This window comes from Nansenia antarctica (genome assembly GCF_963989245.1).
Source record: "Nansenia antarctica genome assembly, chromosome: 5".
Lineage (NCBI taxonomy): Eukaryota > Metazoa > Chordata > Actinopteri > Argentiniformes > Microstomatidae > Nansenia > Nansenia antarctica.
The window spans coordinates 71,680,709-71,700,708 of NC_137690.1; the positions used below are offsets into that span (position 1 = coordinate 71,680,709).

At 47.2% G+C, this 20,000-nt stretch overlaps 1 protein-coding gene across 1 annotated transcript; it reads right to left on the reverse strand.

Annotated features, from left to right (window-relative positions):
* Positions 1 to 10,411: 10,411 nt before the first annotated feature.
* LOC308158339 (zinc fingers and homeoboxes protein 2-like) lies at positions 10,412 to 15,304 on the reverse strand. Its single transcript, XM_080531931.1, has 2 exons — positions 12,069 to 15,304; positions 10,412 to 10,635 (listed from the first exon to the last, which is right to left on the reverse strand). Exon 1 carries the CDS (start codon positions 15,189 to 15,191, stop codon positions 12,072 to 12,074), a length of 3,120 nt encoding a protein of 1,039 aa, XP_080388057.1. The 5' UTR covers positions 15,192 to 15,304; the 3' UTR covers positions 10,412 to 10,635; positions 12,069 to 12,071.
* Positions 15,305 to 20,000: the final 4,696 nt, after the last annotated feature.

Consider the following 20,000-nt stretch of genomic DNA (forward strand, 5'->3'; position numbering starts at 1 on the left):
GTCCCTGGTAGAATCAGCTGCATCCCTCCAGCAGAACAACAACAAAGGAGCGGGCGAGCAGTCCTGCTGAAAATATTAAAACCTTCACTCGTTCAGACGGAGGAGAGGAGGAGGAGGAGGAGAGGAGAGGAGAGGAGAGGAAGAGAGGAGGAGAGGAAGAGAGGAGGAGAGGAGAGGAAGAGAGGAGGATAGGAGAAGAGGAGGAGAGGAAGATAGGAAGAGAGGAGGAGAGGAGAGGAAGAGAGGAGAGGAGAAGAGAAGAGGAAAGGAGGAGAGGAGGAGAGGAGGAGAGGAGAGGAGGAGAGGAAGAGAGGAGGAGAGGAAGAGAGGAGAGGAGAAGAGAAGAGGAAAGGAGGAGAGGAGGAGAGAAAGAGAGGAAGAGAGGAGAGGAGGAGAGAGGAGAGGAGGAGAGAAAGAGAGGAAGAGAGGAGAAGAGGAGAGGAGAGGAGGAGAGGAAGAGAGGAGGATAGGAGGAGAGGAGAGGAGAGGAAGAGAGGAGGATAGGAGAGGAGGACAGGAGGAGAGGAGGAGAGGAAGAGAGGAGGAGAGGAGAGGAAGAGAGGAGGATAGGAGGACAGGCTGGCTGTAATGCACAAGATGGAATGAGGAATGAACGGGTGTCAAACAGTTTTTCCCTCATTCCCTCCCCCCCGTGGTAGTGCGTCCTCCGCCTTCTACCTCCACCAGCCTCTATTGCTCAACATATAGGCCTCACTCCTACTTTTCTGCATCTCTGCATCTCACCTGTTTCTCAAATGTGACACGGTCTGATCATTTGGTCCGCATGTCGACAACCAATCAAAATGTTCAGACTTTTCTTTCGAAACACGGAACTACGTTTCAACGTTGTTGTGAATCAACAACACACACACTCACTAGTCGAGCCAAAACACTGCAACAACACAATGGATTGGGTGAGTAATCCCCACTGCTACCTAGCTAACTATAACACTACTTAACCTTGTTAGCAGGCTCACAAAACAAGCTGTGTTAGTCGACTAGCGATGTGTCGTTGATTTTCAACAACGCAGAAATGTATTTTTCGAAAAGAAAAGTAAATATGTTTTTCGAAAGAAAAGTCTGATCAATACATCGGAGCCCGACATGTGGACCAAAGCATTAGAACGTGTCACGTACAGTATACCCCCCAGTGGACAAGGCTGTGGGTCAGGACAGAGACAAGGTGGGGCAGTAGAACTCAAACTGATGTGATGATGAGAAGGTTTAAAGGCTGTGATTACACATTCCTTGATTGATGCGTTGCTAACTGCGTTTCGCATTTATTTTGATTTCAGGTCCAAATCGTCTAGAAGTTTCTTCAAGCAAATCATAGGGCTCGTCTGTCCTTTTTCTAAATTGGTTTGAGAAGATTTCGGCATGAAAGGGACAAAAGAAAAAAAAATCGATAATAGAACCAGACACTGCAATCAAGGTAAGAAAAGAAGTGTGATTCTGTAAATGGTAAATGGACTGCACTTATATAACGGCTTTTTTGCTTTACAACGGCCTCTCATTCACCCATTCACACACCAAAGGCTGCAAGCCAAAGGCACCAGCCCACTCACTGGGAGCAATTTTAGGCGTTCAGTGTCTAGCCCAAGGACACTTCGACATGTGGCCAGCCGGGGCTCGAACCGCTGATCTGCCAACCTTGTGATCATTAGACGGCGACTCTACCTCCTGCGCTACAGCCGCCCCATTCTGTATTCCAGCCGCCCCGATTCTGTAATTTGGGTATGCTGTCCATGTGAGCCAGCGCTAGTTTATAATAATAATAATAACTTTATTTGTATAGCGCTTTTCCTGCAAACGTTGCAGCTCAAAGTGCTTTAATCATTATATAATCTTAATTTAATTATTTAGTCATTTAAAGGCAATATTAAAAAGATGGGTTTTTAGTCTTGACTTGAACATTATGTGCTGAGGTTGCATCCCTAATGTAAACTGGCAGTGAAGACACAATCTGGGTGCATAAAATGAGAATGCAGCCTCACCAAATCTCTTCTTTCGTACATGTGGTACACATTATGGTGCTGTGCAGTTTACATTTACATTTTTTACATTTTGGGCATTAAGCAGACGCCTTTATCCAAAGCGACTTACAACAAATACATTTGTGTCTTACTTACCTACTTCTCTTCATCCCATAGACCAGTGGTTCTCAAACCTCTCCTCGGGGACCCCCACCTGCTCCACATACTTGATCTGTTCCACCACCAGCACACCTGATTCAACTAAATCACAATGGCTGTGTACTTGATTAGTTGAATCAGGTGTGCTGGTGGTGGAACAGATCAAATAGATGCAGACTCCCTGGAGTAATTTAGAGCTAAGTGCCTTACTCAAGGGCACACTAGTGACAGTGATACAGTGAGTCAGTCTTAACCAATCACATCGCTGCTGAAAACCAGGTTCTGTTGGGATAGAGAGTCAGCCGTAACCAATCACATCGCTGAACCACGTTCTGTTGGGATACCGATTCAGCCTTAACCAATCACATCGCTGTATCAGGTTCTGTTGGAGTACAGATCCGGGTCGGCCCATTGCCAGCCCCACCCAGGGGGGGATTAGCTCTGGGCCGTACCATTCACATCTCCGCTAAACCCTCCTGAGACACGTCACATCTGCCAAGAGCAGAGGAGAGTCCGCCAGGCCCCCCCCCCCCCCTGCCCCCCCTCTTCCCTGTTACAGCTGTTTCTCTCCACTCTAAAACCCCCCGCAGCAAAACACTTCAAATTAGCCCTCTTAGACGCGGAAACTGTTCATCTCAGAATCATTCTGAGGTAAACATTTCTCTGGAGGAATTTCTTGTTGGTGAGAAGAGGAGGGTTTCCACGTTGGTGAATCATGTTTTTGTTTCCTCAGAGTTGGATGATGATGATGATGGTGAAGAAGAGGAGCAGGAATCACATTTCTGACAGGATTCACAGTGCTGTTACGTGCTGGGAGGAAAGAGGGAGAAGTCACTTCACTGTGGAGTCAGGGATGAGTGTTTGGTAGGATGAGTGGTGGGATGAGTGTTCGGTAGGATGAGTGGTGGGATGAGTGTTCGGTAGGATGAGTGTTTGGTGGGATGAGTGTTTGGTAGGATGAGTGTTTGGTAGGATGAGTGTTTGGTAGGATGAGTGTTTGGTAGGATGAGTGTTAGGTAGGATGAGTGTTTGGTGGGATGAGTGTTTGGTGGGATGAGTGTTTGGTAGGATGAGTGTTTGGTGGGATGAGTGTTTGGTGGGATGAGTGTTTGGTAGGATGAGTGTTTGGTGGGATGAGTGTTTGGTGGGATGAGTGTTTGGTGGGATGAGTGTTTGGTAGGATGAGTGTTTGGTGGGATGAGTGTTTGGTGGGATGAGTGTGTTTGGTAGGATGAGTGTTAGGTAGGATGAGTGTTTGGTAGGATGAGTGTTTGGTAGGATGAGTGTTTGGTAGGATGAGTGTTTGGTGGGATGAGTGTTTGGTAGGATGAGTGTTTGGTGGGATGAGTGTTTGGTAGGATGAGTGTTTGGTGGGATGAGTGTGTTTGGTGGGATGAGTGTGTTTGGTGGGATGAGTGTTTGGTGGGACGAGTGTTTAGTAGGATGAGTGTTTGGTGGGATGAGTGTTTGGTAGGATGAGTGTTTGGTGGGATGAGTGTTTGGTGGGACGAGTGTTTGGTAGGATGAGTGTTTAGTAGGATGAGTGTTTAGCAGGATGAGTGTTTGGTAGGATGAGTGTTTGGTGGGATGAGGGTTTAGTAGGATGAGTGTTTAGTAGGATGAGTGTTTAGCAGGATGAGTGTTTGGTGGGATGAGTGTTTGGTGGGATGAGTGTTTGGTAGGATGAGTGTTTGGTGGGATGAGTGTTTGGTGGGATGAGTGTTTGGTAGGATGAGTGTTTGGTGGGATGAGTGTTAGGTGGGATGAGTGTTTGGTAGGATTAGTATGTTGGTGAGTCGCTCCATTTTAGAGAAGCAGGCTGTGTTCTAGAGATAAAATAAGCCGTCTAGCAGATTAGTCTGCAAGCACGAAAAACAGATGTACCAGATGTCTGCTAAAGCAGTTCCATGTGGCAGGAGGAGATGGAACTGTGTGTGGTTAGTTCAGGTGAAGGACCCTCATCCCTGGAGATATCTCCACTAGCTTGTCCTGTCCCACCCTGACACGTGACAACGTCAGGCTAACAGGTGTAGGGCAGTGCAGAGAACAGGGATCTGATCCGGAAATGTAAAAGCATTCCCCCCCCCCCCCCCCCCCCCCCCCCCCCCCCCCCAATCCATTCAGACACTCAACATTCTCCACATTTTAAAGGTGAAATATTTTTGGGGTCTTTTTTATTTTTATCGGGCCCTTGTGTAAATGCTTATTTTCATTTACACTTTAACCATTTCGCAGATGCTTTTATCCAAAGCGACTTACGATTAGAGATTACAGGGACAGTCTCTCCCTGGAGTACGTAATTTAGGGCTGAGTGCCTTACTCAAGGACACACTAGTGGTGGTGGTGTTCCCAGGTGGGATTTGAACTCATGACCTTCTGCTCACCAGTCCACTACCCTACACCATGATATGACTACAATAAGGCACACCAGCATGTAGCATAATAGCGTATAGTATAGAGTATACAGGTGAAAGGAGGGCTATTTTGTACAGTACGGTACATACACAATTGGATATTGAACAAACACACTGAAAATTATATTTAGGTATATTAAGCTGTGTCGGAGCTGATGGAGTCGCGTTTTGGCTCTCCATTTTCTACGTTTTTGTCACTGTTTATATTTACATATATATATATTTTTTTTTTGTAATGCTGCCTACATGCTGTTATTCATGTCTAATCTGAACCAGCTCACCCGATCACCCCAATCGCTAATGTGTATTGTCTATGTTCATGTCTAAAAAATCAATAAAAATAATTAAGAAAGAAAATTATATTTAGCGTCTTTTCTAAGCCGTTTCTGTAAGGTGTCTGTGTCATTGGCCCCGTTTCTTTCTGTCACCACCACAAGGCTTAATTTAAACAAGTGCTGAAACATTCCCACTAATTAGCCACAACCCACCACTGGGATGCACTACGCACGGCGCTATTCAGAGCTGAGCAACATGAATATTAATGGCATCATCACACCCACAGCAACCAGACTGTGTGTTTCTAAGAGAAAAAAGAGTGAGTCTCAGGAAAATAAATTATTGAAAAAATTGTTATTGACGTTTAAATTTGCGAGTCGAGTGCCTGATCCAGGACTCACTGTGTGAACAATAACATAACAGGTTTCAAAACTTGTCGGATAAATCTCTAGTTCTCTCCCAACATGCACTGCACTGCACACCAGACTAGCCAATATTCACCCAATGCTCTTGGGGTAAATTGCCCAAGCTCTTTCATCATGTTGGTTAGACATTATTGATAGACAGTCATCTTCAAACGTATTTTCTACCTGGTGTACGTTCTGTGAACAGTAAATAGAACACTCACGGTCGTCATTCTGGTAAAGCTTTTCACTTTTGTGCTTTTCCAACTGAAAGGTGATTTTTTTCTACCCCAATGATAAGGGTCTTCTCTCAATGTTTACCCAAGTTCACTCCTACACTCTCTGTTCTGATTGATTAGATCAATCAATCGATCAATTTCCCACTTGATTCTGAACTCGCCAGTCTCTGTTGACAACAGTCATCCATGGTACAGATGCCACCATCCAATAGCCATCCAGCTGCCATCATCCAATAGTCATCCAGCTGCCATCATCATCCAATAGTCATCCAGCAGCCATCATCCAATAGTCATCCAGCTGCCGTCATCATGCTCCAAGATAAGGATGATGCTTACTGAGTGAGGCACTGTGTTAAACTTGCCTCTGATTTAAAGCATTTACATTTAGACTAAACTGATACTTTATTATTGCTTACTTTACTCATTTTACTTTACTCTATTATTGCGATGTTGTATCTTGCTGCACTGCCCACGTTGAAGAACCTAAGCCAAAGATTTTGACTCTTGTGTACTTGTACATTAGGATGTAATAAAAGTGATTGTGATCTGAACTGTTTTTTTTTGGCCTATGCTTATGCAGTATTGCTCAGATACTACTACTGTGTGGCCTAACCCTTAACCCTAACCTTAACCCTTAACCCTGACCTTAACCCTGAGTGTAACCGTAACCGTAACCCTGTCCCCTAACCCTGACCTTACCCCTGACCCCAACCCTACCCCTGACTGTAACCGTGACTCTGACCCTACCCCTAACCCTGACCGTAACCCTAACCCTAACCACAACCCTGACCCTAACTCAATGCAGGAGTGAGTCTTTCTTTGTCAGTAATCTGCTCTCTGACAAACAGTCAGGTCTGATGAGTGACTGGGAGGTTGTTGACCTGTGTGACACTTTTACTCCCAACTTAATATTTTAGGTCTGAGGTGAAATCACGATCGTGAAATCACGATCACAGCGACACACTAACAGTGTACCCCCCCACCCCCGGCTGTTTACTGTGGAGGGGGCACCTGATCTGCACCATCCTCTCTGTAGCGATAGACAGGATTTGTTTTATATTAATGTTTATTCAGAAACAATACAAGCCACTATTTTTTCCTCAGATGGAGTCGATCCAATTATTGTGTAACGTGTTCCGTGTCTAAAACAAATCCGTTTTCAGACACTGTCTCTGTGTCCACAGGCAATGTCTCTCAGAGGAGAAAGCAAAACAATGAAGAATATTAAATTATATTATGGCGGGAGGTAATTTAGCAGGCAAATATGAACATTTTCTTCTATGCAACGGCAGAGTCCGTTCTCCTATACGGCTGTGAATGCTGGACCCTGAAGCCTACCCTGCAGAAGTCCCTAGATGGGTTAACAACGACAAGAGCGAGCATTCTACCAACAAGCATCTGTATGGGGGGTCACCAAGGGTGAGTGAGGAAATAGCAGGTCACTGCCAGAGACACTGCCATAGACACCAGGAGCTGCCAGCCAACAAACAGACTGGTTCTGTGGGAGCCAACACACGGGAATCGATCACGAGGGCGTCCCACACTAACACACATGGACATACTCAAGAAGGATGCAGGAAAGGAAAGTTCTGGCGAGCTAGCCAGATGTATGGAGGACCAGGGAGCTAGCCAGATGTATGGAGGATCGGGGAGCTAGCCAGATGTATGGAGGATCAGGGAGCTAGCCAGATATATGGAGGATTAGGGAGCTAGCCAGATATATGGAGGATTAGGGAGCTAGCCAGATGTATGGAGGACCAGGGAGCTAGCCAGATGTATGGAGGACCAGGGAGCTAGACAGATGTATGGAGGACCAGGGAGCTAGCTAGATGTATGGAGAATCGGGGAGCTAGCCAGATGTATGGAGGACTCTGACTAGTAGTAGCTGCTCTCTGACTAGTAGTAGCAAGCAGCAGTGACCTCTCTTGTGACCCGGCCTTGGAGAACACAGAAGTTGTCATTCTTGTTTTAACTCACCACTCAAATGCCAAATTATTCCGGAACACTCACCACCTAGAGTGCCAAGTGTTTAAAAAAGAAAAAGAACATAATGAGTGCCAACGGCCCCTAGCCCGAGCAGAGATGACTTTTCTTGCGATGACTGACGGATCAGATGATTCACTTACTTAGACAAATGTATTTGTTGTTGTAAGTCTCTTTGGGATAAAGGCTTCTGCTAAATGCCAAACAACTGGAAATGGAAATGTCATGCATTGGCTTGTTTCATGTGGTATTTACCTAGCAACAATACTTTGATTGGCTCCATCCATCCTCGGCCCCGCCCATTGCAAGTCAAGACGTGATTGGTTAATCTCACTATCACTCCAAAACCCTGCCCTAATACAGCGGAATGCAGCAGTACCTTTGTGTAGCTACTGAAGGCCTAGTGTAGCCAATGGCTGCGCTTCGCTAGCTAGATAAGCTAGTCTAAAAGTGTTGCTCTTCAGTGTTAACAACCCAATCCTTTTACAACACAAACTGAAGAGATGAAATCTGAATATCGTTTACATTATTGAAAATATGAAACAGAAATACAATGGAATGTAGATTAGACATTTTAAACAAGGCCTGGCAGCTCCCCACGGTGTTAAGGTTATTGGGAGTGGCTTTGGTTTATTTTTAGTTTGCCAAGCCATTGCCAAGGGTTCACATACCAGTACCTGTACTTATTCACACAGGACAATTTGTTTTTTAATTTTTAACTATTTGTGAGCTTAGAAGTATAAGGTTCTATCTCCGTTTAGGGTAGTTCAGAGATATTGAGCATCAACGTTTTTACATTCCATTATGTTTTGTGAGATGGAACCTTTGTATTTTATTAATTACTAACTCAAAAATGTCAACATTTAAAAAATAACTCTTTTTTGAAATCAATTTAACATTTCTGGCTCCAGAGTAACACAATGTTGAAACCTGTGCAGTGGTGGTTAACACACTGCAGATTAGCTGTCCAAGGCAGAACTAATGGAGCACCGTGATCAGAGCCAGATCAGCCTGTTATGGGGCCCCACAAACATGACAGCAGACATCACAGGAGGAGCAGGAACATGGAGGAGCATTACAGACAACAACAACAACAACAACAGAACAACATTACATAAAGGGCAGGCTTACTAAAGCACGGCTAAAGAAAAGTCTTCAGTTGCTTTTTAAAAGAGAAGCAGAACGTTTTTTTTAATAAGGGGATTGCTGACCGATTTTGCTATACCTCCCAAATTAAATAAGTCTTTTTAAATACATTTTCTTAGCACTGTGTACAGTTAAGAACTGGCTCTGATCATGAATCATATGCATCAAATTAGAATCAGAAAAAAACCAAACAAAAAATGAAAGCAAATGAAGACGAACCCCCCAAAGATAATGACTAAAAATAAAAATGCTTTGGCTGTCTATCAAAACTGTGTTGTCCTACATGGAGAAAAGCAGCCATTACTGTTCGAGTTCGACTGTTCCTCCCAATTAAAAACCACACAAATAAGACGGTTACATAACGGTTCGTTCACACCGGGGCCGACAGTGAAAGGCGCGAGGAGGTTACTGAGCCGGGGGTAATTTGATTGGCTGGTCCAGCCGAATGTACTCGCACAGGGTTTTTGGTCGACCACTGCCAACCTCCATCTCAGCACCTGCTCTCAGATACACATCTTTACAACAGTGACGGAGACACCACAGGCGGTAGAGCAGCTACAGGCGGCTGTGGCGCAGGAGGTAGAGCTGCCGTCTAAGGATCGCAAGGTTGGCAGATCGGCGGTTTGACCCCCGGCTGGCCACATGTTGAAGTGTCCTTGGGCAAGACACTGAACCCCCCAAATTGCTCCCAATGAGCGGGGCTGGCCGGCGCCTTGCATGGTAGCTTGGCCGCCATTGGTGTGTGAATGAGAGGCCGTTGTAAAGCGCTGTGGAATAAGGCGCTATATAAATCAGTCTATATAAGTCAGTCTATATAAGTCATCTATATAAGAGTGAGAGGATGAGAAAGAAGAAAACACAAGGTGTTACCTTTACAAAGGCTGTGGTTTTATTGTATTACAGCAGACAACTGTTTATTTTATTTTGTTTAAAGTAGTAAGCAGGACCTTGGTATAAGTACAGTACTCCTGATGTGTGGAACGATGGTCACTACAGCAGAAAGCGTTACATAAAAAGCTTGTTGTATTGTTGTTGTTTGTTTCTACTGTCGGAATGAAACTCTTTTTTTTTTTTACTAAATAGCGTTACTTCTATCAAGCCAACATGGATAAATGGTTATTACTGATGTGCATGTTCATGTTCATTTTTCAGGACAACAAATAAATCAAATATAGAGAGATTAAGAATATGATGCAAGACGGCATGGTTTCTGGATTGGTTTCAGTGTGATCAGTGTGTCCTTCTGGTTTTTCGTTGTTGACCGTTTTTTGTTTTGTTGTTTTCTCCTCCTCCTAACAAAAGACCACCAACAACTTCACTTGGTCATACAAGCAATGTTCATTACAAGAGTGCAGGGTTGGTTAGAGTCCAGAGAGTACAGCTCAGAACCTCAGTAGTCAGTCAACAGTTTGATGATGGGAAGTTAAGTCCACTTGACGTGAGGGGAACCTTCAGTATCGTGGAACTGACTGAAGCAACGCCACGGTTGCAGTGGGGGTCGTTACAAAATGTAGGACAGACCACCACCGAAGGACTCAGCTGGAGCAAAAAAGGGCAAGTCGCTCCCCGTTTATAAAATGTAACAAAATTCCCCCCCCGCCCCCGAAAAAATTGTACAAATCTGTAGCAATACAGAAAAAAATATATTTACAAGAAACCCTTTTTTTAAAAGTGTAATAATGATGCAGCAAATCCAGCTTTGGCACGACGATCAACCACCTGGTCACCTGACCGCCTGGTCACCTGACCGACTGGTCACCTGGTCACCTGGTCTGTGCTTACAGGCACACACACTCAGCGTTCTGTATACCTTTGACTCCATCCCAAGTCACACACACAACATTACCACAATGTCTCTGAAAAACATCCTACAAAGATTACCTCAACATTGAGGAAATGTTGCACACACACACTGGGATGAAAACAAGCCACGTGACACAATCCTGTTCAAAAAAATACAATATTAAATAATTAAACTTTCCTTTTTCTTTTCACTTGCTCCTGTGTGCAACTGATAGCAACTGTTCTGTTTCCCTCTCACCTGCAGGAAAGAAAGAAAGAAAGAGAAAGAAGAAATGAGTTCCGTCATAAAATGTTACAGAGTTGGAATAACACTTTCACAAGAGGGCCGGATAATTCCCAAAAGGGATTAAGGAGCCTTTCAGCTGCCAACAGCTTCTCAGTGCCGTGGTCCTACTGGTAACTAGGACACGTTGTGAAACGCAGCTACTATGTCGTATGAACTTGCAACTTTAGGCAGTATTCAATTAAAAACACTGACATGTGTTTGCTACCTTGGGATTTAGTGTGTACACACACACACACACACACACACACACACACAGAGAGAGAGAGAGAGAAGCGCCCGTCAGTGAAGTCATTTTACCAGCATGAACAGTCGCACAGAATAAATATCAAACATCCTTCCCAGTCAGATTCTTCAGCAAGGAAATTGCAATGTATCACTTACTGTTTCTGTTATTTATTGTTGGTTCTTCTTTGTTATGTTGTTTTGTGATGCTTCACTAGAAACTAAGGCTGTGAGCATTGCTGACTTTCGTTTCTTTCTTATTTGTGTTATTTGTTGTTATGTAGGTTGAGGTTATTCTTCTTTGTGACATGTTCTGTGATGGTTTCTTGTACATGTTTGTGTGTGGACTCAAATTAAATCAAAGTTGTTGTTTCATGTTGTCCTGTCAAATCGGAATATCTTTGAATGGTGTGTGTGTGTGTGTGTGTGTGTGTGTGGGGAGGGGGGGTTCTCTACAACATGCTAAATCTACAAATATAAACTATGTCAACTGTGTTTCTGTTTCTGTCTCTCATACTGGTACAGTACTACTAGTGTGCAGGTACTATTATTCATGTTTCTAATACATTATAGTATGAAGCTGAGTAGATATGTGTTTTTTAAAAAGCATTGATACCCACCATGTCAGACACAATGATGTTTATTCATGGATGTCAGAGAAAAAAATGTAAACTATAATGTTATGCGTCGTTTTAATGGCTGAAAATATACAGAAAAAAATCATGGGTTTCATGAATTCCTCAGGCCTATTTATGTTAAATACATAACCAGCTGACCAGCTGCTGCTGGAGGTCCCTAGGACCAGACTAAAAACCAGAGAGGATAGAGCCTTCTCCAAAGGCCGCCCCGAGGCTCTGGAACAGCCTCCCCCTCCACGTCAGATCTGCCCAGAGTGTCGAGGCTTTTAAAACATTAGCTAAGACGTACCTCTTCTCCCTGGCCTTTGACCTGGGGTGAGCCTGCCTCCCGACAACTGCACTTTTCTGCACTTTTATTTCTGCATCTGTTTTATTCTGTATTGCACATTGTTTTTGTTTCAGTGTATTTTTATTTGTTGTTTTCTTTTTTTAGTGTTTTATCTGTTAAGCACTTCGGTCGGCTGTTTTGTCGTTGTAAATGTGCTATATAAATAAACCTGACTTGACTTGAATACATATTCTCACCCTTCATCCAGTGACCCTTCCAGAGGCGTCCTCCTCCACCACCTGATCAGAGACCAGCTCCTGAGCCCCCATTGGTGCGTCCATCCTCTTGGTGGTTTCCTCCATCAAGCTCCCACCAAACCCCTCTTTCAAGCCTCCATTTTGGCCTCCTCCATTCTTCATAACGGATTTAGTTGGTCTGAACCTGTCCTTCATCATCTCTTGACTGCTGTCTGGACTCCTCTGCTCTGTCAGCCTTCCGATGTCCTCGACAACCTTGGGGTGGCTCATCCTTCCCTCCTGGCACCGCTGCTGGATGGTGCCGAAAGCGTTCTGTTCTGTGCTCAACAACGGCGCCCCCGGCGCCCCTCCCTGGCCGTTTTGCTGGGTGCCGCCGCCGCTGCTGCTGTTGTTGTTCATCTTATGGAACAGCTCCATCCACTCCAGGGTCCCGCTCTTCAGGGCTAACCGATTGTCTTTGAACCAGCGGACGATCTCGGCGCGCGCCAGGCCTGTCTGGACCTCCAGGCGACTGTAGTCCTCGGGGGAAGGCCACAGAGTTTGTGCAAAAACGTCTTTGAGAAGCCCCAGGGACCTGCCGTCGGCTCCAGGCACGGAGCAAGCGGTCGGGGCGACGATGGGGAGAGGGGGGGGGCTTCTCGGGTGGGCCGAGGGTTGTTTGTGCGCCCCATTCAGTGGGTTGTGCTGCAGCTGAAGCAGTCGCCTCTCGGCGTTGAGTCTCTTTGAGCCCATGGAGTTCAGGAGGGCTTGTTCGAGGTTGTCGCGCAGCGCACGGCGCTCCGAAAACCAGCTGTCGATCTCCTCCCGCGACAGCCGAGTCGCGGTGGCGAGATTGTCCACGTCGCGGTACGCGGGAAAGCTGTTCCTCTGGAAGTTCTCCTCTAGGATCTTCAGCTGCTCGGAGGTCTTCCCTTTCATCCTCTCCAGGAGAGGGAACTGCGTGGGAACCGATTTCTGCTGCTGTTCGTGTTTTTTGGGTGAAAGTGCGCCGCTGTACAGCTGGATGATGCCATTGTGAGCAGGAGCACTGATCTGGTCGTGAACGCCGTTCGTGGCCTCTCCGAGAGGGGTCAGCGCTTTGTCCTGTGAGAGCAGTAGTCCTCTGACAACATGGCCGGCCTTCAGTTCCGTCGTTTGTTCTTTTGTTTTCTTGCAGTCCGAGGGAAAGCTGGGGACCTGAGATGGGACCATGAGGGGAGTCCGCACTGATTGGATTATCGTCGGCCTCCTTATCTGGGGAGCAATAAGAGGGGGCGAAATACGTAACTTTAACTCAGGGGCCAAGAGAGAGTGGGTGACTGGACTGAGCTTGTCTTCGGAAATGGTTAAAGACGGGGGCAGCATGTAATTTTTGAATTGTGGGGCAACAATAGGGGGCGGTGGCACAAGAGATCTCTTCATCCCTGGGAAGACCGGAGAAAGTGCCATCGGTGCCATCTTGCTTTTGGGCATCACGAGCGGGGCCGCTGAGGGCAGTTTCCCTTTAGACGCCATGAGAGGCGCTGCCGAGGACCTCTTCATCTCTGAGGCGATCAGAGAAAGTGCCACAGATCTCTTGATTTCTGGAGGCACTGGGGGCGGGGCCATCGGAAGCCTCTCTTTCGGGTGGGGGGCCGGGGGAGGGGCCATTAGCCGTTTCTCGTTCGTCGGGTCCTCCGCAGGAGACGCCATCATAGGACGCTTTAAGTCCGGAGCGAACGTAGGAGTCGTTAAGGGTCGCTTTATCGCTTGCACGGGATTGACTACAGCCATTGCTGCAACGGGAGTGCAGGTAACAGCTGATCCATTAGTTGATCCGTTATAACTACTTGTCAGTACCAGATTAGACTGCCCAAAAGTACTCGTAGTAATAAAGGGCTGGGCGGCTTTGGCAGGCTGAGTAAACGGGTGAGGGTTAGGGCGCGGTAGGTAGGGGTTAGGCAGAACGGTGAACGTCTGATGCACGGGCGGGATGGAGCCGTTGAACATCTTCTTCCTGGCCTCCTCCACTTCGTCCGGCGACCAAGTGATGCCTTGCTTCAGCCGCTGGGTGGTGAACCACACTTTGATCTGCCCCTCCGGGTGCTTGGACGCCGCGGTGAGCCAGGACAGCTCGGCGTGGGTCGGGTACGGGAACTTGTTGAAGGACGTCATCAGGGTCGTGTTGTTGTCCAGCGAGGGATTGTATTTGGTCGTGTTCAGAGGAACGGCGATTTTTGGTACAGAGTTGAAGTTGGGCGGCCGCTGGAGCAACGGCATGACGTGAGACTGGGTCTGGTAGATCGACGGTTCGGGGACGGTGATCACCGTGCCGCCGTTTATGTTCACCGCTGTGATTTGATCTTTTGGGATGAGATTCTCTAGCTGGTTCTCCGAATCGTTTCCTCGGTAGAGGAAACACTGTTGGTGTTGTTGTACGTTGTTCGTTTTTGGCTTTCCGATCTTTGCTGCTGCGGCGGCGGCGGTTGGTTTGCTCGGTAGAGGTAGAGCGGCGGTACAACTCTCGTTGCCCTCTTGCCCTCCTCCTCCTCCTCCGTCTGCAGCAGAAGAGTCGCACTCCGCGACGGGATTGTCCTTGCCTTCGATTGTCTGCTCCAGGACGGTCTGGTTGCTGTCGGTTCTCACCCTCTTGAACTTGAAGTTGCTCTCGCCGGGGTGCCGTGTCTCGTTGTGCTCCGTCAGGGTGTCGAACTTTTTGGTGCTGAAGTTGCAGACGGCGCACAGGTACTGGGGGTTCAGGATGACGTTGGGGTGACTGGAGTCCACGTGCTCCTTGAAGTCGCTCAGGCTCTGGGTGGAGAAGGGACAGTACTTGCACGCGTAACCTCCTCCTCCTCCTTGCTGCTGCTGCCTCCTCCCGGCGGGGGACGGATCTGTCTCTGTCTCCGTCTCAGCCACGACCTTCTCCTCGCTGCCTAGATCCCCGTCCTCTTCTACAGAGTCTTGCGCGTCTAATGTCTGTCCGTCTCGATCGCCGGTCGTAGACTCTGACGACGACGAAGAGCCGTTCTCCGCGACATTGTCGGTTGTAGACACCTCCATCTCCTCAGAGTCCTCCTGCTGCTGCTCCTCCTGTTCCTCCATCGGCGGGTCGCTGACGCGGATCATGCAGGGAGTGGACGACTTCCTCCTCCGACTCGACATGGTGGCTGGTGACCAGTGGTGGCGTTAGCCTAGCCTAGCCTGGCGTTGGACCTTACTGGGGGCGAGGGGGTGAGGAGGAGGGTGAGGCGTCTCCAGCGTCTGAAGAAGAGGACCGTGCGGCCGCCGTTCTGCTGTCCCAGGCCTCTGCTGGCCTCTGCTGGCCTCCGCTCTGCGCTCCCGGGCCTCTGCTGGCCTCCGCGGCCTCGACGTCTCCTGCTGACTGCTGAGGTCAGCTGCCGTGTGCGGCGTCATGGGAGGTCATCACAGACGGGCTCACCTGAGGGGGGAGAGAGAGAGAGGAAAAGGAAATCATTGTTTGTTTTTAGTATTTTGTGATAACGTTTTAATTGTTATTTAATGACAGATGCTATTTAATGACAAGAAATATATATTTATTTATTTTTTTGTGATAAAGTTTTTATTGTTATTGTTATTTAATGACAGATGCTGCAGACATACATGAATACAGAAACCCCCTCCCCCTTCAACTCAATCATAACCAACACTCCCCCAACCACAACCCCCCTCCCCCTCAACTCAGCCCACCACCTATCACCTCCCCTACCTGCCCCCCCCCCCAAATTATTGAAATTCATTACATCAAATAACATGGCAGGTTGGAGAAGAGGTAGGGGCGGGGGGGAGACAGATGGTAGCAAAACAATTGTTCGAAATCATTCATTGACACTACTGCTACTGTTAGGCTATATATTGAATATCTACTAGTTAAAAGAAAAGTTAATTAAAAAGTTAAAATAAAGTTGAATTATATATATTTTCTAAAACGTATGTGTCATGACAGTCATCACACAGGGTTATACGCCCCCCAGGTCAGACTTTCTTCACCGTTTGATAAAATATATCTTATTTACAGTCGTTTGGGTGCGATACCATGCAAGCAACAACCATGTCATTTGTTTTCCGGAATGCCACACATTATCTACCACTCAGGTGACATTATCTACCACTCAGGTGACATTATCTACAATTGACATTATCTACAGGTGACATTATCTACCTCTCAGGTGACATTATCTACCACTCAGGTGACATTATCTAGAGGTGACATTATCTACCACTCAGGTGACATTATCTAGAGGTGACATTATCTACCACTCAGGTGACATTATCTACCACTCAGGTGACATTATCTACAATTGACATTATCTACAGGTGACATTATCTACCTCTCAGGTGACATTATCTACCACTCAGGTGACATTATCTAGAGGTGACATTATCTACCTCTCAGGTGACATTATCTAGAGGTGACATTATCTACCTCTCAGGTGACATTATCTACCACTCAGGTGACATTATCTACCTCTCAGGTGACATTATCTACCACTCATGTGACATTATCTACCTCTCAGGTGACATTATCTACCTCTCAGGTGACATTATCTACCTCTCAGGTGACATTATCTACCTCTCAGGTGACATTATCTACCTCTCAGGTGACATTATCTACCACTCAGGTGACATTATCCAGAGGTGACATTATCTACCACTCAGGTGACATTATCTAGAGGTGACATTATCTACCTCTCAGGTGACATTATCTAGAGGTGACATTATCTACCACTCAGGTGACATTATCTACCACTCAGGTGACACAGAGAACAAGAACACTTCTACTGCCCCCCTTGTGCTGTCTCTCCAGTGTCTATAAAAAAAATTAAAAAAATTCTTCAATCTTTTTCTTCTATCACGACGACTGCCAATGGCCCCTGGCCTGAGCTAGATTACTTTTCCTGCTACGACTGGTGGATTGATGATTCACTTGCTTCAGTCAAATGTATCGATTGTAAGTCGCTTTGGAATAAGACGTCTGCTAGCCTAAACAGAGAACAAACACAACTGACACATCTAGGTTGACGTATAGAACCAAAGGGATGCAGTTAATAGTCGACAGCTTTGTCCCGGCACCCTTCGCCCTCGCCCGTTCACACCTTCCTGCCGTTACGTTCACCAACCAGCTGCTCAGGAACCAACAACACGCCTGCTGTCACTTGTCCTCCAGAAAAACAACTTTCTTTTTTTAAATTATTGAATTACCATAAAATAAGTTATCTCTTAAAATCTGTTAGTCACAGTAGAACACCTCACAAAGTCACACCTCACAAACCACCAAACCATAAACTCTCAGAGACTCTCGTCAAGGCCAAACTGACTCCAGCGTCATCCCCCCCCCCCAAAATCTCAATTGTCCCCTCCACCCACATCACCCAGGGAATGAATAAATAATGAAAAAAAAGGGATTAGATTAATAAATAATTCTAATATAAAGTACTTTTTTGGGGGGCACGTCCCACGTCCCCCCCGTCCACCCCCTTTATCCTGAATTAAATAGATTCAGCGGGTTCCTTATGAAAGACGGAAAGAAAAAAAAACGCAAGACCGCCGATTCATTTCCATGCCGTCACTATGGCAACAGCAGAGAGACAAGACGACGGCGGCGAGGTGCCCTTCTGCTGGCTCACCGCTGCATATTAACGACTTCCTCTCACAGGTGCTAATTAGGCGAGGAGGAGGAGGAGGACGGAGGAGGGGGGAGGACGGAGGTCGGAGGGGGGAGGGGGAGGGGCTGCGGTGGTCGACCGGAGAGAGAGAGAGCCACCAGGGCCAGACGGCGGGCGACTGCACGGCGAGGTGAACAGTGTGTGTGCGGGCAGGCGGGGGGGGGGGGGGGGGCTGCAGAGAGGGGGGGGGGGGGGGGTGGGGCAGGGGGGGGGGTGGGCAGAGAGGGGGGGGTGGGGGGCAGAGAGGGGGGTGGGCAGAGGCGATCCTCTTCGGCGTCGAGATCCCCCAACGGGATGGTCCGTCGTTCCACTGCAGCTGATCCGTGACGCTCGCCTGGCGCCACCGCCCCCCCTCGCCACCGCGATGAAACATGCATGAGCCCCGCGCCTCGGCTGGGCCCTCGCTAGTGTCTGGGGCGGTTGGGGGGGGGGGGCAGGCGGGCGGGGGCTACTCTCTCAACTCCTCTCAGAGCTGCAGTCAGCCGTGAGGAGAGAGGAGAGGACAGGAGATGCACCACCACGCCGGTGTTCCTTCCCAGTCTGGAACATGAGTTAAAGCCGCCGCCGTCAGTCCATCCCCCCCCCCCCCTTCCACCCTCCCCCCCCACCGCGTGCTCTGCTGCTCATCATATCGGAGGCTTTAAAGACGGAGGAGGATCTAATGCCACGGGTGTCTGCACGCGTTACACAACGGCCTGGAAAATCCAGGGGGCGCATGGGGAGATTATTTTTGTAATGTAGACAAGAGAGAGCGAGAGAGGACCAGTGGGGGGGGGGGGGGGGTAGGGGGGGTAGGGGGGGGCTTGGGTGAGAAATGCGGCCAGAGGAATGTTCTCCCTCCCTCCCTCCCTGCTTGTGTTGATGTATACTGTACATCTCAAAAGATCAAAAGATAGTAAGACTAAAGCTAAAATGGGTGAGGGTTGGGAGGATCAGGGAGGGAGGGAGGGAGGGTAAGGATGTTAACTCAATAAAAACAAAAAAGATAGTAAGACTGACTGGTCCTCCCACCCCAAGATTATAGTATTTTGCAATAGTGTGCTGGACTCCTAATAATAATAATAATAATAATAATAATAATAATAATAATAATATGTAATGTATATATGACAGCTGCTACCTGAGCGACTTACATTGCAATGAGTGCATGGGGGAAATACATTTATTTGTCCAGTAAATGTATTTCCAATGAGCCTATTCAAGTGAAAATTGCACCAGACTTTGGTATTAACTCAAACAATCCAGACCAAAAATCTAAACATTAAAGTCCATACGTAAATAAAGTTATGTGTAATAAAGTGGAATGAAACAGGCAAAAAGTATTGAACATACTAAATGAAATCAATTCAATACTTAAGTGGAGAAGCCTTTGTTTGTAATGACAGCTTCAAGGCACTTTCTATATTAAGTAGCCTAACTAATCGGCCGCAGTATTCAGGTGTGATTTTGGCCCATTCCTCTACAGATTTGTCTTTAAATCTTGAAGATTCCGGGGGGCCCTCTTGTGAATCTGGATCTTCAGATGTTTAATTGGGTTTAAGTCAGGTCAATACTTATTTCCCCCACTGTATATGGTCCCAGCAGGAATCAAACCCACAACCCAACAAAGTGGATACTGGGACTCTCCTCTGATGTCACAGTCGAGAGAACAAGTGTGATGAATCATTGTGGGTGGTCAGTGTCCTGTCCTGTTCGGGCCACAGCAGACTGGGTCAAAACAACCCGGGGCTGCCCCAAGTGAGTCAGACCACACGGCCCCTAGTGACCCAGACCACACGGCCACGCCCGCGGTCAGCCCCCCCACGCGGCCGGACGTGACTGAGACAGTCGGAGGAAGGGAGTGTAAACAACAAGGGAGAAGACCAACATCCCTGTCATCCAAGGTTCACACAAATCAAAGACATTTGTGTTGCGTTCTTTCTTTTTTTTAATTCTTTTTTTTATGACTCCTTAAATGTATGACTTATATTGATGAAAAGGTAGGAACAACGTGTCAGGTAACAGTATATGCCACCTCTCTTGCTGAACAGTAAAGACAATTAACTCTAACTCTCAGATTGTCATTTAGCCAACGAACAAGTTGTCCTGATACAATAGCCGGGTACACTCACTAATGCAGCCTCATGAAATCCAAACAAGCAGTTCTAAAAAGGATCACCCCCCCCCCCATCCTCACACAACCCCCCCTCACCCCCCCCCTCCTCCTCACACAACCCCCTCCCCCCCCTCCCTGCAGTCATTTCCACATCAAAAGCTGGCGACTGACTGACATTCACTATCAAACATG